Raw genomic sequence first — 25205 nt, forward strand, 5'->3', positions numbered from 1 at the left:
TGGGCTTCTTGATGTTCAATCTCCCCAATAGAAAAAAAAACTAGCGGCCCAAATACTAGTGTTAAAAAAAATCCAGGCGCAGAACAAAAATACATGGTTAATGTCAAATCTTTACCCACCTCACCAGATGATGTACTCGGTAAGGTCACTTTCATTTTTTCAAGTTTCGCAGCCTTCGCGCTAAACATGCAGTGACTTCGTTACGCCCTTGCGTTAACGTGGTGCGAAATTCCTCTGTGTGTGTGTGTGTGTGTTGGGGAGGGAGAGGGGTGGGGGTACACTGAGTGAATCACAATATCAGGAGCTTGTGTCAAAACGAGATGCCTTTGACCTGCGCGCCGTACTAACCGCAAGGCAAGTTCAATTCGCCAGTGAAACCTCGGCTATTAAATGTAACAGTACAGCAGAGTGCAACATTAGGAAAAGGTTACCATCATCAGAGAAAGTTATTCAGAGTATTAATGCACAACTTTAATAGAGCTAACTGGATCTTTTTGGAAATAAAGGGTTAATGGGTCATTTGAGGAAGCGAGTGTGGGGGCGGGGGAGGAGGGGGGATAGGATGTTTTGTAATTTGTGAGATTTTTACCTGAAACAGCCCGCTTCGCCAGAGCCATTCGCTCCAACAAATTCCCCAAAATGAATATACAGAAAATAATTTAAAATGTCGTGAGTTGGTACAATTTTACTTTCTATAAGAATAACTCAAACCCTTATTATTCCGGCCGTGATACTGACATACAGTCGCTTCAACTGAATCCACCCTATTTTGTTACCAATTCATAAACATTAACATCTATTATTCTTGTAACCACCACGCGTGTGTTCTGTGGGTCTGCATAAGTTGCATTGTATCTTCGGGCAGTGGGGTGAAAAGTACCCCACACATAAAAGTACTGGTACCATTTTACCACAACGAGGAGAGTTGGTGGGAAATAGAAATGTTCTAAAAGGAGCAATTTCTTTCTGAATGTGTCGGCGCCGGCTCTGCACAAACATATCCATTGCTTGCAATATTTTGTAATCCAACAGAGAATCGGTCCAATCAAACACTTGGAGTCCTTTCTTAAAAACAATGAAAAAATTGTAAATTCGCAAGGAAATTCGAGCTGATATCTTCTTAAAATTTGTTTTTAAGGCGCCCACCTGAACTTTAAATGGAAGTTTCAAAAGGTTTTATCTGTGTTAAGGCACATTTGGATTCGACTGAATAGCAAGAAGACAGGGAAAGATACCGAATGAATGTAATTGTGTGCAGGTAAATGGAACTGAAATCGACAAGGGATGAAATGTATTTGTCCAAATGGCGAGGTCAGTTTCTCCTGGGGGGTGGGGGGGGATCCCGGGGAAGGGTGGAGGTTGGCAGGGTGGAGGGAAGGAGAAGAGGGGGGGGGGTGTGTTAGGTGGTGAGCTGAAATGTTTAAACAGATGATTTTGACAAGTTATCCCTCTCCTTGTTGCCGAACAGGAATATCCCCGGGGGTGGGGGGGGGGGGGGGGGGGGTACATGCCCACATATTCTATATGTGAGATTAACATTGTTTTTAAAATATATACATTGTTGAAATCATTTCCAAATGATTTATATTTCCCAATTTGTATTCTAAAATATCGGGGCTGTGAATTGGTGTGTGTTTCATCCCCCCCCCCCCCACCCCTCACATCTTTTGATCGCCCTTGTTAATTGAGTTGATTTTATTTTGGCTCAGATTTCGCACAGATTTCCCTCCCCCTCCTCCTCTCTACCTTTCCTCCCCTCATATTCCGCCCCCCCCCCCAACACACACACACACACTTGTCTTGACCCCTATAGACAAATCGTGTTTTAAAAAAAGAACGGCGTCCCTTTAAGGATGTGTTGCTATCCAAACAGCAAGTAAACACGCCGCAGATACATTGAACCCATGTCAGAACCACTGCTGGAGTTAATCATCCCCCCGGCTGTGCGCAGGCGCTGAGCTGCAGTGAAATGTGATGGAAGTTCGAGGTTGTGTTCAGAGGGAAATCGGAGAGCTACAGACCGTCAGCCCCGATCCACACAGCCCGTCAGCCGGCTGCCTCCTCACAAACCTCCACACACTCCCACAGCTCCTGTAGGACAAGCCCTTCCTTGGCTGAGAATGCAGTCGCCCAGCAGGGACAAGTTGGAGAACTTTTGACTAAAGTCGGCTGGATGTCGCACCCTTGACGCTGCTCTGGATTAAAGAGAATACTGATTTTCCTTTTCAATTCTGTTTAAAGTCCACAGTCTTTGCCCATTGCTGAAAGAGTTGGAAACTTTGGGGGATCGTCTGTGTCACCGGGTAAGGATTGTGGATGTATTTCTGTGTATGTGTGAGTGTTTCTATGTGTGTGTTTCTATGAGTGTTTCTGTGTATTTGTGTGTGTGTGTATTTCTGTGTGTGAGAGTTTCTGTGTATTTCTGTGTGTGAGAGTTTCTGTGTGTTTGTGTGTGAGAGTTTCTGTGTATTTGTGTGTGTGTGTGTTTCTATGTGTGTGTTGAAATATTGTAACAATGAAAACAACCTGGAAGATTTTGTTTGGACACAGTCCTGGGAATGAAAGCTGCCGGACGGATCAGAAATTCCGAGGCAAAACCCTTTGCAATAAATTAAGATTCCTTCGTGTTTGCAATGACGTTTTGAAGTGAGAGCTTTATCGAGATTGAAACATTTATTTATTTGCACAATTCCAACAGTGTGTCTGGACTGCTGGGTTTATTCACATCAAAGATGGGCGTGGAAGGTTGAAGCTTCATTTTTTTTGTTTTCGCTTTCGCCTCTGAGGCCAAGGACTCTGGTCAGTCCAGGACCCCACGACCAATAAACATTGTACAGCCCAGAGCAGCTAATAGCTGCGGCGGGGAGCGCTGCACTGGTACCGTGTGTGTGTGTGTGTGTGACAGTGGGATAGTTCTGTTCAATCACCAACAATAGGAAACGGGAAGGTGTCTGTCACTGTATTAATTGGTCATTTATTACAGTGACACTGAACTGAGGCTCGGGTGAGTGTGTATGTGGATGAGATCATGGGGTAGTCTCAAAGCAGGACATGTCAAAGTGGGACACACACACACACACCTTGCATCTGCTTTCCCTAACCAACACTGATTTGTCCCATTTCGGAATGTAATGATAAGAAATGGCACCCCAGCCCCTTCTTATTGTAAAGTTTATTTGCCATTTCTGCTGATGAATTATTGTAAAAGTTATTTTCGGAGTGTGTGTTTATATTGGCAGCCTAGGGGGGGGGGTGGGGGGGGGGTCCCCTCCCCCCTCCCCCCGCATCATTGAAAAGTCTACAATGCTGCGCAGAAACTGGGATGATGGCTGTTTGCCCCCGATATGAAAACCGCTCCCTCGACCACATTTGTATCTGACTTTCATTCCCTTTCTTTAAAAAAAACACTTTTCCCCGTGAAACGATTCAGGATTGAAAGTCCTACAGCAGTGTTACTGGGATGGAGTGGAAGATGTTCCCAAGCACTCTTCCCTGCTATGCTGACTCTCTGAATTCAGGCGTTGGGATTACACAGATAAGGAGAGCGGGGTGGGGGGGGGGGGGGTGTGTGTGGGGGTGGAGATGTTATTTGGGTGCAGTGACAGGGTTGTGATCTCACACGGTTAACACTGGAAACCCCAAGAATTGAGAAAATCGCCGCGTCCAGTGTCCCTCGCCCCATCACCCACGCTCTCAGTCTCTCTCTCTCTCTCCCCCTTTCATTCACCCAGTCAATCTGACAACAGTAGGGGGATAATGTTATGCTAATTCTCCAGCGGGTTGGAGAAGTTGGGGAGAGGTATTTTTCTGGAGATAATTCCTATTCTTGAAAGGCAGGCCGAATATTCTCATTTAGCGAGATGGGCTTCGCCCGCCAGCACCGATCTCCTTAAGCGAGCCAGGCCAGAGTGCAAGAAATAGCTTGTTAAACTATTCCCTGAAAGTCCAGAACCTTCCTCTCAATGCAGAGCCATATTCAATTATGAATAAGGACTTGCTCATTGTATCATTTCTCTATAACGAAGACATTAATTATCAAGTATTTAAATTATTATGGGTTGGTTATTTTAGGAAGCTGTCTGGAGAAATTATTCTTGCCCTTTTTCAAACTTTATACTTTTAATCTGGTCTTTTGTTGCGGTGTGTAAATTATGTAGCATAATTGTTAAATAACCCAGGTTTAAGGGAAAGGGGTGCATGGTGACTGTTGACCTGGCCCTGACAGGGAGGGGGGGAGGGGAGAAAATTAAAAGTACCTTAACTCGGTTTAAAGTGTGAAGTTGAGTTTGCATTTGAACACATTTGATTGAGTGCCTGTAAGGCGAACTTGGCGTTTCGCAGTTAGTAACGGTAGGAGTGGCGGGGAGAAGCTGTAAAGCTCTTGGGGACCCTGGCAGGTATAAAAAAAAGGGGGGGGGGACCCCGCAAATCCCACACACCAGCAGGAAGAATGGGAAATTGACGATCCGGAGACTTTAACCCGGTGCAGCCTCAGGGGAGGCGAGGGGAACTGCCGAGATCTCATTGTAACTATTAAGTGAATCTGCCTCGCAGTTACAGCTGTTTTAGGGATTGCATTACACTACAATACTTCCCACAGAAAACAAAATGACTGAAGTTAAAACACTCTGGAGAGCATGCCTTGCAATGTATTTGCAGTCTGGATGGTTTTTTTTAACTGAAAGCATTTAAATTGGAACTGGTAAGAACGGCTGCGTGTTATTTCCCGTCTGAGTGTAACCGCAGAGTGAGAGAAATCGGTAATTTTTTTTTCAAAATTATATACATGAAACCGCGATGCAAGCTTGTATCTAAATGTGCCATTAATACTGACATTGTAACATCGCGTTACATTAAGTAAAACGACCTAGATTGCAACAGAAAGTACAATTTCACAGCACCGATTGTGGGCCCTCTTCAGTGAGTGGGCCAGTGTAGATCCAGCCACACGAGAGTGTCACTTACTTGTTTCCCACCTAACACTGACAAACCTCAAGGGGAAATAACACACTCACACATCACAATATTAGGGAACAATAAATCACCTTGCTGGTAACTTTGGAATTTATGAAATTTGTGACACCTCATTCAGTCGCGGCTTGATTAAGTTTAGGTGATTTTAGATCACGGTTGTTAAGGCCTCTGGATAAAGTGACTCTTTAGTTGTATGATGTTCCCCAACTCTCTTCGCCCTTTCCCCTCGTGGCTCTGCGATATGCAGTCTGTAGAAGCATGCCTGACCCAGATTGTCATGTTTTTTGGGTTGGGGATGAGTTCAAACTAGTGAAATTTGAAACACGTTATTTGAAGCCCCAAGGTTCAGGAGGTTGGGGACTGCAATGAGGGAGAAGGAGTGAGTGCGTTTGCTGCGAGTTCTGTATCACGGGAATAGAACGGGTGCGATCGCTTTTAGCTGGAGGCACTAGTGTGTGAGAGATTCATTCGCTGGGAATATTCTTAAACAGATTTTAAAAAACACTTCCCAGTTTCGCTCCAATGCTTAGAACGAAACCGCTGACAGTCTCACACACACACACCTCTCCTTAACTTCAGAACAAGAAGATATTCCCCAGGCTTTACCGAGAGAGAGAAAAAACAACTCGTCCCCACTCAGATGTTGCATTAACCAAGGAGGAAAGGATTGGCTTTAGTCCTTACCCTGATGTGGGGGACATCCGTACAACTGACACCAGCCCAAATATGCACAATAGCAGATTTTCTATGTGAAACATGTTTAGCAGAAAACAATAGACAAGAGTTTCACCCACGTATATATTTATTATATAAAGTAGAGAGCAGAGTAAGTTACTGTTGATGAGATGGAATGTATTTTTAAAATACAGTCAGGTGAGGCAAGCCCAATATTTTGGGGTTGGCTCATATTTGAATTTAGCGTTTAAACGAAGTGAACAAACTTTTCTCCACTGAAACTTCTTCGGTTTCACACCATAACGCAATCTGATTCGTAAAGAAATAACCTACTGGCGAATTACCCCCGAATACACAATGTAGAAATTAATTTCATTTAAATGACCTTTTAGGTGTCGGCGAGTTGTCAGATTAAAGTGGGTTTAGAGAGCCTCTGTAAATACAGTGGGATTAGCATTCCCGAGGAGCTGATTTTATCGACGTGTCGAAATCAATTGGCAATAGGCTTTAATAAATTGGGTTGATAAAAGTTACTAGGCGCTGGCAAATTGATGAGCAGGAGACGAGCTGGGACAGATAGCAGAACCTCTACCCCCTCTCCCTCCCTTCCCCTCTCCGATCCCCGTAGGAGTCAGGATGACTCTGTAAATGGAAAGTTGACAAGGGCGATATTATCAGCTCGGTTCTTCCAGGTCAATGCAGAGGAATTCAGGCTAAACTCGAAGTGAACTGCTTGTGTTTAGAAGGGGAAGTGGGGGGGGGGGGGGGGGGTTGGAGGTTGGGGGGGGGGAGGCAGATCTAAATCACGATCAGACAGAATGTGATTGGAAAAAGAGACAGAAAAAAAAACCTCAAAGGCCATCGATTCTGGTGACGGCCTGTTACATTTATCTGATAGTACACGGCCAAACCGTGTAACAATATATCCTTTTTCTAAAAAAAAATGAAGGGTGTTACTCTGACGCCGTTTCAGAGGACACCAAGTTTTCGGTAATGGAGCTAACTCAGCATCTGGACGGCCAGAATCCCCAAACAGTTTTTAAAAAGTAAAAAGACTGGGGTTTGCGAAGATTCACAGTGTCAATATTTAAAGCGGGTTGCTGAATCCTGAAACCTAGCTCGCCGTCTAAACATCGCTCTGGCTTCTGGTTTCAACATTAATCTGTCAAATAATTGCTTCAATCGTCACCTGAATTATTAGGTTTAAGCGCCGTTCAACTTGGACGAGGTGAATATGCAGTAATACATATTGCTCTTGTTTAAAAAAAAACCTGAAATGTTTAACATTTAAAATTGTCCTCGTGTTAATGCAGGTAATTCCCAGATAATATCCCATCAAGCATTTCCAATGCAGAACTATTTTTAAAATCTGCCTTTTAAAATACATATAAAATATATTTTAGTTTTCCAAAAGGTTAAATTCTCTCTCTCTCTCTCAAAACAACAGACACACGAGCTTCACTCTCAGTCTGGAAGTGGGGTTGTTAAGTGGTGAAGCGCTGGTGAAGTGGTGCTTTCTTCTTTCCCTTGTCTTCAATTATCTTGATGAATGAGTTGTTGTTGAATGGAGAAAAATAACCAGCTCAGTTCAGCACCCCCGTCAGCCCGAGACCGCCACCTCCCACCGCCCGGAGATGTGTCTCCGGGGATGGCATTAACCTCAAACATTCTCTGTCTCTCACACACACACACACACACACCGCACGGGGAGGGGGGGGGGGGGAGCAAGGTGAGAGTCCATCAAAGCTGCAGCGAAAGAGATCTGTGTGTGTGAGTGTGAGTAAGGAAGTGTTTTAGTGCCCAACTCGTGTCTTCATTAATATAATGGGGTAGGAGTCCCGTCCCCCCCTCCCATCTCCTCCCACCCGAGATGCTGATGGACAAAGATCTTTTTTATTTGCCTCCCTGCATTTTCGAAATGTCTCATTTTATTTGTGTTCGTAGCGTGTTTATGGACTCTTCGAAACTGCTCGTAAAGTTAAAGTGGCGAGGCCTCAGATCTCTCCAGCATGCAGGGCGGGCCTGTGGGGTTAGCACGGGGACTCGCAAGATATTCAGTTGCCATCTGCAAGTCGGTTACCTTTTGTTTTTGGGGCTTTTCCTTTTAGTGACGCAGCCAATACTTTTACAGCAAAATACCGCGGATGCTGGCTCTCTGAAATTAGAACAGAAGCTGCTGGAAATACTCAACAAGTCTGACAGCATCTGTGGAGAGAGAAACCGGGTTATTATAGAGAAATGCTTGCATTCCCCCGTCTCTCCAGAAAACACACTTTCAAAGCCAGGGGACTCACATTATAGAATGTGTCGCTTTTTTTTAAAAAAAAGCTATTCGATAGACATCATTGGTCTTTAAACGATATCTTAGTTTCAAGCATTCAAATGTCTTCAGCGCATTAGGCACGGAGAGGAATGATAGGTAACTTACACACCACAATATTGATAAACAATGAACCATCTCTTTGGAATTTCTGGAGTATGTTACACTAATCCAGTCCCGGCTTGTTTAATGTTAAATGGTTTTGATTACATTTTCTGCTATGATTCTCTCTGGGAGAATAGTTTTGATCATGTCACAGAGATGGATTGAAAATAAGTATAAATTGGGTTGAAAATTGAATAGAAAATAGCTAAACTTTGGATTGTAAATAACTAAACATTGGATTGTAAATAACATTACGTTGGAATAAAAATAATTAATGATCGGGGGTTATAAAGTGTCGGTGATTCTAGGACATTCTTTTTGCTGGCTATTAAAAGGTTTCAACAATCGATTTCAGTTCTCCAAGCCTGAATCTTCCTTGTTAGAAATGGTTCTGAGGCCTGCCTCCCTCTCCTTCACTGATTACATTCTCTCTCTCTGTGTTCTTCCCAGACCTTGGCGGAGGAATTGTTCAGCAGCTGCCAAGACCTCAGAGTGTTGGTTATTCGAGCGATATGGGAAGCAAGACTTTACCCGCTCCAATCCCTCTGCACCCGCCGCTGCAGCTGACAAACTATTCCTTCCTGCGGGCCGTCAACACGTTCCCATCCGCCGTGGACCACCTGCAGGGTTTGTACGGACTGAGTACTGTTCAGACCATGCACATGAACCAGTGGACGCTGGGTTACCCTCACCTGCACGGCATCGCCAGGTCCACCTTCACCGAGATGGCTGCAGCTCAAGGCTTCGTGGACGGCAGGTTCCCATTCCCCGCCCTGCCCTTCAGCGCTCACGTCTTCCACCCGAAGCAAGGGACGGTCGCCCACGTTATCCCGGCGCTGCAGAAGGACAGGCCCCGCTTTGACTTTGCCAACCTGGCGCTGGCGGCCACCCAAGAGGACCCGCCAAAGCTGGGGGACTTTCCGAAGCTCAGCGGCGGCGGGGTGGGGGGCTCCCACGGGGAGATTGGGAAACTGTCCCTGGACAGGAAACCCTCCAGGGGGAGGCTGCCCTCCAAGACCAAAAAGGAGTTCATCTGCAAGTTCTGTGGCCGGCATTTCACAAAATCCTACAACCTGCTCATTCACGAGAGGACCCACACAGACGAGAGACCCTACACATGCGACATCTGCCACAAGGCGTTCAGAAGACAAGATCACCTGAGGGACCACAGGTTGGTAGCCAAGCGGGGACTTCACTCAAACCACACACTATCCTGGTAATAAACTCAGCTAGTCCTTACTAAATCATTCCCTGGTGCCGGCTATATTTCACACACGGGGAACGGTGATGTTATTTCGTACATAGCAATAACATTGCGAGTTTATATCAGGATTTGTGTGTGGGAGCTATTGGGGAGATCATTGCTGACATACAGTAGATTTTGCATGAATGGGAGATCTTTTTTTTAAAGAGGAACATGTTTTTGTAATTCATCCCCTAATTTGCTGCCCGCCCCCGTTGTTTTATTTTAAACAAATCAATCAACGGGATCCTGAACCTCCAAACAAGGAGAAACGAGTGAAATTTTGGCTGGATTTGATAAGTTGGTCACAAATGCAACATCCTGGTGTGTGTGTGTGTGTTGTGTGTGATTGTTACACCTTACCCACCCCCAGAGTAATTTCTGCACACGGCCCTGAAAGATGTGAGGTGGGTGAGGGTGTGAAATTAGACAGGGTTTACTCTTAACACAAAGCCGGTATGATTGAGCCCCTCTCCCGAAGCCAGTCGGTCCCTGGGCTGCGCTGCTCCGACTGACGGGGGCGCTGTCACAGCGCCTGCCGCAGGAACGGCCGGAAAACCCGCGGATCCTTCACCAGCGACAAGACTCACTGAGCAACAATAACACACAGCCCAGCGTGATCGACACACAGTTTAACAGGCCACGCCGCATGCTTTACAGAACGCATTACTGAGAATTGCCACTGCGTTGATTTGCAGATATATTCATTCCAAAGAGAAACCTTTCAAGTGTCAGGAGTGTGGCAAAGGATTCTGTCAGTCCAGGACTTTAGCCGTCCATAAAACGCTACATATGCAGGTAAGGGGCAACAGCAAGTTTCCCTCTCATTTCAGGCTCAACTGTGACCGGGGGGTGTGTGAGGGGTTATTTTTGGAAAGGGGGGGAGGTGAGGAAGATTAGGAATTTTGCACCGACCTCCACTAACTTACACAGAAAAATTGACTCACACTGGGGGAAGTGCATGTCATCCATGTCTTTGGACCCAGGAATTTTCCCGTTCCGCCCGTCACGGGAATCGTTGCGGGCAAGGGGAAGGGGGGCGGACCATGGAAAGGCGAGATTTTCCGTCTTTGGGGCGAGCGCGGCCGGAAAATCCACAATCTCGCCTTTAATAGCGACCTTCTAATTGACACTTATTATTATTGACTTTTCAAACGCCACATGGAAAAGTTATGTAGACAACACACAATTGATTCACGGTTTCAGTAAGACAGAAGGAGGTCACAGTGGGGTTTATTTTTCATTTTATTTTCCTATTTTTTTAAAAAAGGGAATTAATCCTTTGCTTGCTTCAAATCTGAACAGGAATCTCCTCACAAATGTCCCACATGCGGAAGAACCTTTAATCAAAGAAGTAATCTGAAAACTCACCTTCTTACCCATACAGACATCAAGCCCTACAATTGTGAACAGTGCGGCAAAGTGTTCCGACGTAACTGTGACCTGCGGCGACACAGCTTAACTCACACTCCCCGGGCGGAATATTGAGCGAATCTGCAGCGAAGCCACTCCGCGTTACTTGAATTTGCTGTGAATATTTGTGTAAAATAAAAACAAATAACCAGAAAAAAAAGTACAGACAATATACACATCCATGTAATTCAAACCGTTTTTATACATAGTCCTGTCCAAAATCAAAGCTTTTTCATGTACAGAAAATGTTTTTTTAATATTGTTCTATTTCCAATCAACTAAATGGGAGAGATTGGAAGCATGTGGATAATGATAATAAAAAAATGCCTTTTATCATTTCACCTTTTGCACTTTGTGTCCCAGTTAGGTTCAATGGACCCCCGACATTTACAAACTAAACAGCACCTGTTCCGAAAGATAAATACACAACAAAAGAGAGAAATTAAGTAACAATATTGTTCTCAATCAAAACATTCTTGAGGGGCTTGCTGAGATTTATTTTCCACTGGGCTTCTGTCGCGACTATTAACGGATTTCTCCTCACCCCTGAATGATTTTTTTACTGGGTTGGGGGTGCATTCTCCTTATTGCTAAAAATGCTGGACCCTTAATCTTTTTTGAGAGGGAAGGTTACAAGACTGTTACATTTCTGACCCAGTTATCACTGATGGAAAAACAAGAGGCCGTTCTCATAACCGCCCACACTCCTGGTTTTAAATCCCCCCACCCTAAACTCGGCCATCCTCCCAGGGACTGACGGTGCCAGAAGCGCTGTGAAACGGCGGAATGGAATTCTGCATTCGTTCTCACGTTCAAGAGCTTGACGGATATTGTAGGAGACTGCGATTTTCTCTCCCAATCCATCCTCGGGCTAATGAAGTGAGTTTTTTTAAAGTTGTTTTTTTTTTCCTCTATTACGGGCAGAAGATCGTTGAGAAAACACAAACGTGCCCCCCCCCCCCCCCCCAGTCAGACAGTTTCTAATGTCACTGTGTCCCTTCCAGAGTTTAAATTTAATGATTAGTGTCACAAGTAGGCTTACATTAACACCGCAATGAAGTTACTGTAAAAATCCCCTAGTGACCACACTCCAACGCCTGTTCGGGTACACCAAGGGAGAATTTAGCACGGCCAATGCACCTAACAAGCATATCTTTCAGACTGTGAGAGGAAACCGGAGCACCCGGAGGAAACCCACGCACACACGGGGAGAACGTGTAGACTCCGCACATACAGTGACCCAAGCCGGGAATCGAACTCACGTCCCTGGTGCTACGAGGCAGCAGTGCTAACCACTGTGCCACCCTGTCAATATCCACGATATCCTGTTTCCACTACCAAATTTACATTGAATATTAGCCATCGGCTGATGATTCCTCAACATTATGATGCAATCTTCATTTGGAGTCTTAACTAATACCCATTTCTGTTGCAGTTTTAACCAATTAGACTTTTAGACATTTTTCAGTCATCAGACCACATTGAGACTCAACTCAAACACAGAAGGGAAATAACTCTGCAACTCAGTCTCCTGGAGGATAGAAACCGTTTATTATATTAAAATCGCGAAGGTAAAATTAAAATAAAGGAAAAGAGGACACATGCGCACTAAACCCAAAGTCTAACATTTTAGCTCTAATTGTGCACAGGTTCAAGGTGAGAGGGGGAAAGTTTAAGGGAGATGTGCGGGGGAAGTTTTTCACGCAGTGTTGGGTGTCTGGAACGCGCTGCCAGAGGAGGTGGTGGAAGCAGGCACATTAGCAACATTTAAGAGGCATCTGGAATGAATGAATAGGAAGGGAATAGAGGGATACGGACCGAGTAAGGTTTTTTTTTAGTTTAGTTAGGGCATCATGATCGGCACAGGCTTGGAGGGCCGAAGGGCCTGTTGCTGTGCTGTACATTTCTTTGTTCTTTTCTTTGTAATATTTATCACGCTCCTATACGCTGTTTATACACTACCCAAGCGTCCTGATTTCCAAGACCTTTACACTCACATCCCGTCCCAATCCCCGCATTTTCTTCTCACCCGTGTATGTGTTTTTTCCATTTAATCCTCTTGGTGATATCCAGTATACTTGTTTCCACAATTCATGCTGTAACTGTCGGCGGTAATTACAGCAAGATGCACATGAAAGAATTGAATGACAAAAACGCCTTCGCCCAAGGAACAGCCCCTTACAACAACTGGAATATAAATATGCCCAACTTTGGTGATTCGATACCATAATTGGTTTGGAAGGCTAAAAGATTGAGTGGAGCAAAGGGGTTCTTCATACTTCAGAGCGCTCGAATCCTCTATAAATCATTCTATATCATGGAACCAAAACAATGGTGCAAGTTGTTTAAATTAGAAACTCGGCAATACTCTAAAAACAAATGCTGCAATTCCGCGAACCATTTGATGAATGAGGCTCCCCAGTTAAAACTTCAATATATTCAACCCTGTCAGGGAGTTACATACAAAATAGACGGAGGTTTCCGTTAACATCTTTCATCCGCCTCTCAGTTTTTATTGAATTTTATTTCAGTTTACCGGCGGCTAAAGGAGGAGTGAGTGGAGATTGGGGGAGGCGTCGGTGGAGTGAAGCGCGGGGTTGGTGGGGAATTGGGGAGGAGTGTAATGATAAGGAGACACACCGTGTTCAAAAGGTGTTGCCGGGAAAGTGAAGTTTACTTGGGATTAAGAGCCGACTATTTGCATGTTGAATGGTGTTGTGGACCTAGCCTGGCCTGGGCGTGTGGTCTCTGCGTTTCGTAATGTACATCCCAGCCCCCTGCCCACTCTCACACTCTTCAGAGAGAATAGAAAGTTATGGGGGGGGGGGGGGGGGGAGGAGGGCGGGGGGTGCACGAATTCTGCAGTGCCCTGAATACCCTTTGCCACCTTCACCCCGGTAACATTTGGACTGAATTAAAATGGGCATGCCTGCCACCTTATAGGCTGAATAAGCACTGTACAAATCCTGCTGGGTGGATTTAACTGAATAATTTTACAGGGAGATTTGGATGATGGTCGCTTTTGACGAATACCTGCTCCGATATTGTTATATCAACAGGCACGCATAATGTAGTTCATACCTATCCAATTATTCATGAGTTCTTGACCTAAATCCCTGGATTAAATCACATTTATTTACTGTGTACTGTAACTACGGGATTACGATGCCTGTAATCTTTGTTTCTTTGTGACCTCTTGTTTTTAAAGGGATGTTGTGTACTTTCAAGGTATGGATGTAAAAACCCAAGTCTGCATTTATATTGAGATTATTTTCATATTTGGTCCATTAGTAACGCTGGTTTTAAACATTCAGATATACAGTATGAAGTAAAACGACCCACAGTTACAGGAGAATTAATATATTTTTGAAGATGCCAAAATACTGCCAGGCTTTTAATAATCTTATTGTATCCCGCAAATTATTTAATTGTTAAACACTCAGTATTTGTTTGTTCGCAATTAATTTTCTTGAAATGTCGTCTGGTAGGAATTTTTCACTGTGCCCCTTAAACCTTTCTCTCCCCCCCCGCCCTCCCCCACCTTCGTGTAATCGTCGCTGGCAAGTCCAGCATTTATTGCCCATCTAGTTGCCCTTGAGAAGGTGGTGGTGAGCCGCCTTCTTGAAACGCTGCAGCCCGTCAGGTGTAGGCAAACCCACCGTGTTATGGAACTTCGGTAAAAATATGGAGGAATAAACCGATTCTTATGTTGGGTTTATCTAACGGGAAGTCTGGCGCATGTACCGAGTACGTGTCCACACACACACACACATATAGATAACACAATGGGTAGGTGCATACATTTCATACACACGCAAATGTACACACTCCAGTATGAAGGGGAAACACAAGAGTTCAGCAGAAACAGACCAATTCAAGCGGCCGGGGAAAATCCATGTGCAGTTACCATGTCCTGAATTACATCCAGCTGTTGTTTGAGGGCATTACTTGCTGAGGTTAAAGAACTAAATACAGGACATTATACAGTTATGAAACGATACATGAACTGCATGTATCGGCCCGGGGCTGATTGGCCAGTTATCAGTCACAGATTTATAACAGTAAAGTTTTGACTTTCTAAATATCGAGTATCAAGATACAAACACCAGCATTGCTACGCATATTCAGATAACTGTGCAGTTAAAAAAAAATCCTCTTTTCCAGGCTTCCGCTGGTGTATATCACATGTATCATGATTCGTTCTTCGGTGAAAGGTCAGGAGAAAAGGAAATAAATGAGTTGAGAATGGTACAGTCTCAATCAATTGTCTAAATTAATTATTTTCTTACATTCCACACACGCAGATGCTCCCATCTTACGCAAAATATGGACAGGTTATTTTTCCCGTTCGCATTGTTGCAACTTAATGTGGACATTGATCTAGAATACAATTTTCAATCATAAATATTAACCTGGGATATAGGACAAAAAATATACCTTTAGTAAATGGGACAGCACAAAAAGAGTGGCACAGTGGTTAGCACTGCTGCCTCACAGCGCCAAGGACCGGGTTCGATTCCCGGCTTATGTCACTGTCTGTGTGCAGTTTGCATGTTCTCCCCGTGTCTGCATGGGTATCCTCCGGTTTCCTCCCACAGTCCAAAGATGTGCATCGGCCATGCTAAATTCTCCCTCAGTGTACCCGAATCGGAGTGTGGCAACCAGGGGATTTTCACCGTAACTTAATTGCAGTGTCAATTTATTAATGACTAATAAATAAACTTTAATTTTAGCTTGATTGATGAAGTAAAGAATGTTTGAATAAACACAGTGACAGGATTGGAAATGATTCGATCACCTGCTGAAAAACACAAACAGTTTTGGCTTCATTTCATTTAATTATTAATCAATCACCCTTGAAAAAGTAAGTAAGTATACTTAGTCCAGAGGGCCATGCGAGTATAGCTTTCAATATTTCACTTGTTTATTTAATAAGCAGTTCTAAAACAGTCTGAGCGAATTCCTGGAAGAAATAAAGAACAGGTTCATATTTCTGACATGGCTTTCTGTTGCAGAGGTCCTGGCGGTTGCATCCTCAGGCAGTAATTATGTACCTCGTTATAAATACGACCATTCTCATTGACTGGAGAGCGGACCAACAATGTCTAAAAGTTGTCATGAGGACACTCTGGAGACTGTGGTACAAAGGCGCTGAAGTTAAAGGGACAGAACAGTTGGCATTCGAGACGCCACATATACATTGATGCACGGCGCCAGAAGTGGTTCAGTTTTGTCTCAAAAGCGGAGGATCTTGAAAACTGTTCTGTGTCTATTCTGGAGAAACCTCGGCGGTTTTCACTTGCGCTCCAGGATGTTACGTCTCAAAAGTTGCAATAAATCTACAATAGGTTTATGCTCCACGTTGTGTATTTTATACAGGCGGAAAGTTGTTTTGTGTGTGTGTGTGTGTGTGTGAGACTCTTGCAGTTTGAAGTCAATTTAATGAACGTGCAATGTGGTAAAGTCACTTTACAAGAGAGCCGGACCAGGTATCAGGGCACAGGCGACAGGGAATTGTGGCTGGACAGAGGAACGAAAAGGGAGTTCGGTCCCAATGTTAATCTGAGCAACGGAGATTGCAATGCTAAACTCCACTGCAGACAAGAACAGACCCTTTTCCGGGTCGAAGCGTATTTAGTATCAGATATTTCCTTAAATTATAAATGCTCAAGTGAATGGTGCGAAATCAGCAATTCATGTCAAATTGTTGTGATGTTAAAATAAGATGACAGTCCCGAATGGATTTTTTTCTTGTATGATCGGTAAATACGCCCACGGGTTAGATTCCCCCTCTTTGTGGATTCTCTTTCGCTTTAGATGGTGTCTGTGTAAGCTCTGTGTATCGAAACTGTATATCTCCTCCTAAAGAATGCGCTTCACATTTCCCCGAATTAGAAAAAACGCTCTCGCAAAATCTCTGCCTGTTACACTCTTAACAGTCGGTTAGTTAGGAGACGATTCACTTTCTGCTTTTACTGAGGGGGATACAGGGTTCCTGGCAACTTTCAAACACTTTAAAAGGACATTTTCTTGGGCAGTGAAACGCATTGTAGCCGAAACAAGGGGGGTCGGACTTTATCATACACCATAGTCAAGTTCCAATCTTCAAGTATCTTGTCATTAAAGTTCATTTGTGGTTTTACATTGATCTAATTGCCCCGAATCTTCAGGGGCTAAGATGTTTTTTAAAAAAGTACTTTCGTGGGCAAGGCCAGGATTTATTGCCCATCCCTAATTGCCCTTGAACTTAACGGTTTGCTCGACTATTCCAGAGGGGCAGTTAAGCGTCAATCACATTACTGTGGGTCTGGAGTCACAGTAGGCCAGACTAGGTAAGGGCGGCAGATTTCCTTCCCTAAAGGACATTAAAAGTAAAAGTTTATTTATTAGTGTCATAAGTAAGCTTACATTAACACAGCAATGAAGTTACTGTGAAAATTTCCTAGTCGCCACTCTACTACTGTTCGGCGACACTGAGGGAGAAATTAGCATGGCCAATGCACTGTCTTTGAGACATGAGTGACTCAGATGGGTTTTTACAACAAATGTTGACCGATTTATGTTATTATTGCTATTTCTATTCCCTATATTAACTGAATTTAAATTCCACCAGATGCCATGGTTGGATTTGAACCCAGGGCCTCAGAATTACTCGTCCAGTGACAATGCTACTCCCCGGTACTAAAAGTCGTAAAGGTGTCTTTATTACCGGCGGGTTACCGTTTCGTTAAAAATAGTGCCCATAATGGCTCTGTACCCTTTCCCTGTTTTTCCCATATCAGACATGGAGACTAAGTCTGGACTGTCATCTGCTGCCAAGGTTAGTGCTTAATGGCGATAATGAACGGAAAGTGATTATGTTTGCCTTGTAAATATCACTCTATAATATGGAACTAGATTGAAATCTAATCGCAACGGACTAACAATTTCCCGGGTTTTGCAGAATAATCCCAAAAGCATTGATGATGTTTATGTTTTTATTAAATCCCAATTTCTGGAAGGGGTTGGCGATTTTCCTACCAGTACCGAATAGAGGAATTTTTTTCCAAGGAGACATTTAAATAGGGAACAGGGGTGTTCTTATTCTCTTTTTATTAAAGTCAAATAGAAACGTTTACGAAATTCAGGCGAGTTTACTGAAGACATTCAAACAATCAAATAATCCAGTAAAGCATAAACCGTGATGGGCGTTTTAACGGCACCTTAGAGTTTGCAAATTCAATTCATCAGGTTGTATTGTCTCAATGCTTTGATGGATCTTCCCCGCTGCCAGCATTCCGCTTTGTAGAAACTTCAACAAAACTTTTTAAATGTTCAAAATTTAAGCTCCTATATTTTCCTATAACATGTGTTGCAATCTTTCATCTTCTCTGTATCTCGTGGTGAGGATTCTCACTTCTTTTGCCTCTGTGAAGCCAAGATAAAGGAAAATCAGATAATCCCTACCGCGCAGAAGGCCATTCGGCCCATCGAGTCCGCACTAACTCTCTGACAGAGCATCCCACCCAGACCTGATCCCCCCGTAACCCCACATATTTACCTTGCTAATCCCCCTCTAACCTACGCATCTGGGGACAATTTAGCATGGTCAATCCACCTAACCTGCACATCTTCCATTCAATTACACATCCGATCAAAGCCAATGATCACATTCCGACATGACTCCTTAACTCTGATACCCTGATCTAATTCTGAGATATCTTGTCTTGGCAAACTGGTTTATCATAATCTGACCGTATCATTGTTATCGCTCAGAATTAACCTGCAAACACAGCGTCAAATTGAGTCGTACAGTCTGCGGGGCTCATTCTCATTTTGAATGGGTACTAGTTGCAAAATATATAAAAAAACATATTTAATGTCGAGTCTGTTTGATTTGATTTGATTTATTATCGTCACATACAGCGGAAAGTATTGTTTCTTGCGCTATGCAGACTATATACTGGTCAAAAGGGACAAATGCAGAGTCAGTTTTGAAATAATTCCTTGCCCTGTTTTTAAATATTTCGCGCGGAATCCTCGCAGTTTTGTTTCTGACGAGTTGACCGCACCAATCGGTCACACTGCTTTCACGAGTGTGTTTTGGGATGAATTCGCCCCATGGTTGAAACACTGGAGCGAGAAAGAGAAACTCACCTGTAAGGCAGCCTAGCAATGATAACAGATGAATCCTCAAGAGGTGCATGCAATCACATCCAGCCCTAGCCCTGCTGTATTAACAGAATGCTAAATTAGGACCTCCTGTCGAGTATTTCTTAACAACCTTGCAGAGTGGATGGAGATGTACCATCTCTGGGTTTTAAACAAAAATAACTGAATGTATCTGAACTCTGACAATCCTCGGAGTTATCAAACATGGGGATTTGCTATGTCCTGGGCGAGTGGAAGGAGATTCAATCGTGGCTGTTCATAGGAGAATTGGACAATTACTTGAAGGACTGGAATAGCAGGACCACTGTCTGTATGTGTGTGTGTGTGTGTGCGGGGGGATAGCAGGGGATGAATGGCTCCTACAGAGAGCAAGGCAGGAACGCGACCGCCCGAATAGCCACCCTCGACTGTGCTACCGCCCTGCGATTGGATTTTTTTTGATCGCAGCCAGTCGCTCGCTCGAGTCACAGAATAAATGTGGGTTCTCGGTGAGACAGAATCCGGCTGGAAAAAGGGACAACTCGGCTATCGCCTGGGACAGCTTTAGACATCTTTCAGCATTTTACCCAAGTGGAAAGGTGCAAACTGAGCCCTGGATTCTGAACCCAGAGCAGCCGAGTGCCAGAATACTGGAGCCTCACATCTTATTAACCACTTCACCGTCGGATGGGGGAAACGTTAGTCAAACTAGGCTGAATGTAAATCGAAGTCTGAGCTTTGAGGAGCCGTTCTCCCGGAGTTGTACATTCGGGCGAACCTGATTCCTAGATTTATAGCACAGAAGGAGGCCATTTGGTCCATCGTGTCCATGCTGGTCAGAAAAAGGTCTGACTGCACTAATCCCATTTTCCAGCTTTTGGAAAAGTGAACATTTAAATCCCCCTGAAATGTTAGCAGAATTTCTAAGTCAACCAGCCTTTCAGGCAGTGAATTCCAGACCCCCCCCCCCCCGCGCCCCCGCTTTGTAAATATAATCTATAACTCGATGCAGCCAGACTGTGTAAAGACTAGCTCACTGACCACTGCTGAAGCCGGGGTGAATCTTAAATCTGCCGAATTGTCACGGGTGAAGGGGTAATGTTGAGTCGCTGCTCAATTCCCATCTTCAAGGATTTAGAGATTACAGCAGCTGTCAGCGAGGGGGCCCCAGATAGATCTTCTCTCTGTCGCATCGTTTGTTTTTTTATTTCTGGGAAATGCTCCTTTATTTGTTTCATCAACACAGTTTAGATTATAAATTAATGGACGGGGCCATCCAGGATCACAGGCACCAGGTTTGACCCACTCAAAGCAACTTTCAGGGATTTTTTACGTGGCTGGCTAAAGTGGCCAAATCTACAAACTAAAAAGCAAGGACGGGTTGGGAAACGCGGGTAAATCTGACCCCTGATCATTCACATCAAACTGTCTGCTACCATCCCTCCCGCATTTCAGATATCAAGTGACACTGTTGTTGTCTTATAATTGGTATTACTGGGGAGAGTGGTGGTGGTGTAGTGGCATTGGCACAGGGCTAGCAATCCAGAAACCTGGTGTAATGTTCTAGGGTCCCGGGTTCATTATTATAATAATGTATCATTGTAATAACCCATCTGCTTCACTTTTTTTTATTCATTTGTGGGACATGAGTGTCCCTGGCTGGTCAGCATTTATTGCCCGTCTCTAGTTGCCTTTGGAAGGCAGTTAAGAGTCAACCACATTGCTGTGACTCGAGAGTCACACATTGGCCAGACCAGGTAAGGATGGCAGATTTCCTTCCCTAAAGGACATTAGTGAATCAGATGGGTTTTTCCAACAATCAACAATGCTTTCAAGTTCATTAGTAGATTCTTAAATTCCAGATTTTTTAATGGAATTCAAATTCCACCATCTGCTGTGCTGGGATTCGAACTGGGGTCCCCAGAACATTAGTTGAGTTTCTGGATTAATAATCTAGCGATAATACCACGGGATTATCATCTCCCCGAATGGAAGGAAATCTGCCATCCTTACTTGGTCTGGCCTACCTGTGACTCTTAAAATAACTCTTAAAATCATAGATAGAATCCCTACAATGCAGAAAAAGGCCATTTGGTCCATCGAGTCTGCACTGACCACAATCCCACCCAGAACCTATCCCCATCATAGAATCATAGAAATCATAGAAACCCTACAGTGCAGAAGGAGGCCATTCGGCCCATCGAGTCTGCACCGACCACAATCCCACCCAGGCCCTGCCCCCACATATTTACCCACTAATCCCTCTAACTTACGCATCTCCGGACTCTAAGGGGCAATTTTTAACCTGGCCAATCAACCTAACCCGCACATCTTTGGATAACTCTACGTATTGACCCTGCTAGTCCCCCTGATGCTAGGATCAATTTACCATGGCCAATCCACCTAACCTGCACATCTTTGGACTGTGGGAGGAAACCAGAGCACCTGGAGGAAATCCACGCAGACACAGGGAGAATGTGTAAACTCCACACGGACAGTGACCCGAGGCCAGAATTGAACCCGGGTCCTTGGTGCTGTAAGGCAGCAGCACTGTGCTGCCCTTTTTGTTTTAAAAATATAAAATAAGCATAGAATCCCTACAGTGCAGAAAGAGGCCATTCGGCTCATCGAGTCTGCACCGACCACAATCCCACCTTGGCCAAAGTTTCTGGGCTGATCCGGGATGGCCTAGCAAGCCCTTCAGCTCAAGGGCAATTAGGAATGGGCAATAAATGCTGGCCTTGACAGCGACACCCACATCCCATGAAATAATAAATAACATTCTAGTATCTTTGTCTCATATCTTTATTAGTCTCATTAATACTTTTGGAACACATTTTGGAACTCAGTTCATGAGCAGGAGTGGCACTCAAAACGTGAAAGCAAAGGAAATATTTGACTCGCTTTTTATTCATTCCCCCCGCACTCCCCATTTGAAATCTCCAGAGAGATCAGAGCACTTATAGAACATAGAACATAGAACATTACAGCGCAGAACAGGCCCTTCGGCCCACGATGTTGCACCGACCAGTTAAAAAAAAACTGTGACCCTCCAACCGAAACCAATTTCTTTTCGTCCATGAACCTATCTACGGATCTCTTAAACGCCCCCAAACTAGGCGCATTTACTACTGATGCTGGCAGGGCATTCCAATCCCTCACCACCCTCTGGGTAAAGAACCTACCCCTGACATCGGTTCTATAACTACCCCCCCTCAATTTAAAGCCATGCCCCCTCGTGCTGGATTTCTCCATCAGAGGAAAAAGGCTATCACTATCCACCCTATCTAAACCTCTAATCATCTTATATGTTTCAATAAGATCCCCTCTTAGCCGCCGCCTTTCCAGCGAAAACAATCCCAAATCCCTCAGCCTCTCCTCATAGGATCTCCCCTCCATACCAGGCAACATCCTGGTAAACCTCCTCTGCACCCTCTCCAAAGCCTCCACATCCTTCCTGTAATGTGGGGACCAGAACTGCACACAGTACTCCAAGTGCGGCCGCACCAGAGTTGTGTACAGTTGCAACATAACGCTACGACTCCTAAATTCAATCCCCCTACCAATAAACGCCAAGACACCATATGCCTTCTTAACAACCTTATCTACTTGATTCCCAACTTTCAGGGATCTATGCACACATACACCTAGATCCCTCTGCTCCTCCACACTATTCAAAGTCCTCCCGTTAGCCCTATACTCAACACATCTGTTATTCCTACCAAAGTGAATTACCTCACACTTCTCCGCATTAAACTCCATCCGCCACCTCTCGGCCCAACTTTGCAACCTGTCTAAGTCTTCCTGCAAACTACGACACCCTTCCTCACTGTCCACCACACCACCGACTTTGGTGTCATCTTGGAGTTGGGTTGTGGATCTTGCTGATGTTCAGTGTCCAAGCCAATTCCTGGCCACAGATTCAGGACATTAAGGACCCAAGTAGCTTTCTCACCGCCCAAACCAACATTTCGGGGATTTCAAAGAGTGTTTCCATTTCACGCGGGAAACCCACACAATTTCCCTAGAGGCTTGAAAGATGCTGAAATGTTGCACTGAATTTTTAAAAAGCCCTTAATACCATGCATTAACCCCAGGGTCGATTCACCAATTCCGTCCACAAACTAAAATCCAATTTTCCGATGTGGAAACTGCACTCAGGGGTATGAAGTGATGCAACATTTTAAAATATCAGATATGAATTCCAGTGTTACCCTTCCTGGCGTGTGACACACTTTGGCTTTTCACTGTCAGTCTGGCTCAGTGTAGCTGTCTTGCCTCTAAGGACAAGAAATATTTGATTTGATTTGATTTATTATTGTCACATGTATTAGTACACAGTGATTCCCAATTTCAGGACCTTGATTCTCCAGAGCTGGACTGACACTCCCAGGGGAGCACTGAGGCAGTGCCGCACTGTCACGGGCACCTACTTTGGGCTGAGAGACACCCAACCAGGGGATGTATGAAGGCCCAGTGGCCGGATTCCTGGGGGAGGGGGTCCTGGCTGGTATTTCTCCCCCAATCAATGCTGCTAAGTGATAGATGATCGGTTTATCTCACCGCTGTTTGTGGGATCTTGCTGTGTTTCCTATATTACAACACTGATTCGACTTCAAAAGCATTGTGGAAAAGGCTTTGGGAGGATGTTGTTGTGGGGGAAGGCGCTATATTAGAACATAAGAACATAAGAACTACGAGCTGGAATAGGCCATCTGGCCCCTGGAGCCTGCTCCGCCATTCAATAAGATCATGGCTGATCTTTTGTGGACTCAGCTCCACTTACCCGCCCGCTCATCATAACCCTTAATTCCTTTACTGTTCAAAAATTTATCTATCGTTGCCTTAAAAACATTCAATGAGGTAGTCTCAACTGCTTCACTGGGCAGGGAATTCCACAGATTCACAACCCTTTGTGTGAAGAAGTTCCTCCTCAACTCAGCCCTAAATCTGCTTCCCCTTATTTTGAAGCCAGTTTTACCTGCCCGGGAAACAACTTCCCTGCTTCTATCTTATCTATTCCCTTCATAATCTTTCTATACGATCTCCCCTCATTCTTCTGAATTCCAATGAGTATAGCCCCTGTCCACCCAGTCTCTCCTCATAAGCCAACCCTCTCAACCTCGTGAATCTCCTCTGCACTCCCTCCAGTGCCAGTATATCCTTTCTCAAGTAAGGAGACCAAAACTGTACACAGTACTCCAGGTGTGGCCTCACCAGCACCTTATACATATTGTTACAAGCGCAAACTACTATTTTGTTACAAGTGCAAGGTATAAGAGTTTCTGGAATGGTGCATTTGTGTGGCCACCAACATCAGGGAGCTGCCAGATTTAACTGAGCCGCCGCCTCTCCCAATCCTCCGCCGCTTGTACCAGGGTAACGTGGAAGAAATCTCAAATCGCAGCTAAAGCCTGGTTCGCTTCGCTGATGCAAGTTTGACTGTGGCTCCGGGAGATTGGCACTTTCTGATGCTGCAGCTTAACTGGCTGAACCGTTTTAGATTTCAACTTAATTTGCCGCTGGGATCAAACCCAGGGAGTCTGTTGCTCATTAAGAGGGGGCCAAATTACGAGTGAATTTCATTCCTCTTGGAATTACTTATGCACAGCGACGGAATTTGGCCGCGTTGGAACAAAATCTGCTTTAAAGCTTGGGGTAATTCTTGCAAATGGCCACATTAAATCGACCCACTGCAGGCGAGAATACCATCAAAGTTCATCAGAAGAGCCCGCTTTATAAAAATCGACGTGTGCAAGAGTTTAAGCGGCTGCAAATGGTACGAGAGATGTGAAGGCAAAGCTGGAGGCTTCCCACTTGACTGTTTCACACGCTTTGACAAGGAAGCTTGCTTCAAACACAACTCTTTCTCCCACACACACATCACATTATCCCACGGCATTTAAAAACCTGCATTGTGAAACATACCCCAATGGCCAATGATACTGGGATCAGCGAAGTTACTTTATTACTCATTCGTGGGACATGGGCGTCGCTGGCTGGCCAGCATTTATTGTTCATCCCTAAATGCACTGGGGTGGCACGGTGGTTAGCACTGCTGTATCACAGTATCGGGTACCGGGGTTCGATTCCCGGTTTGGGTCACTATTTGTGTGGAGTTTGCACGTTCTCCCCATGTCTGCGTGGAGTACATTAACACTGCAATGAAGTTATTGTGAAAATCCCCTAGTCACCACACTCCGGCGCCTGTTCTGGTACACTGAGGGAGAATTTAGCATGGCCAATGCACCTAACCAGCACGTCTTTTGGACTGTGGAAGGAAACTGGAGCACCTGGAGGAAACCCATGCAGACACGGGGAGAAGGTGCAAACTCCGCACAGACA

General features: G+C 44.6%; 1 protein-coding gene across 5 annotated transcripts in view; it reads left to right on the forward strand.

The window, feature by feature from the left end:
- Positions 1-1956: 1956 nt before the first annotated feature.
- osr2 (odd-skipped related transciption factor 2) overlaps positions 1957-25205 on the forward strand; it is an 80175-nt gene continuing 56926 nt past the window's right edge. Inside the window, exons 1-4 of one of the 5 annotated variants that reach the window (XM_078217008.1) lie at positions 1957-2303; positions 8525-9245; positions 10016-10115; positions 10623-11070. In XM_078217008.1, the coding sequence (XP_078073134.1) occupies positions 8587-9245; positions 10016-10115; positions 10623-10805 (942 nt within the window). In that variant the 5' untranslated portion in view covers positions 1957-2303; positions 8525-8586 and the 3' untranslated portion in view covers positions 10806-11070. Of the gene's footprint in view, positions 2304-4281; positions 4398-6774; positions 6878-8524; positions 9246-10015; positions 10116-10622; positions 11071-25205 lie in introns of those variants that run through there. The other 4 variants (XM_078217011.1, XM_078217010.1, XM_078217009.1 and 1 more) reach the window with 4 other exon arrangements.

Source organism: Mustelus asterias, chromosome 7, assembly GCF_964213995.1.
Source record: "Mustelus asterias chromosome 7, sMusAst1.hap1.1, whole genome shotgun sequence".
In the NCBI taxonomy this organism is placed as follows: domain Eukaryota; kingdom Metazoa; phylum Chordata; class Chondrichthyes; order Carcharhiniformes; family Triakidae; genus Mustelus; species Mustelus asterias.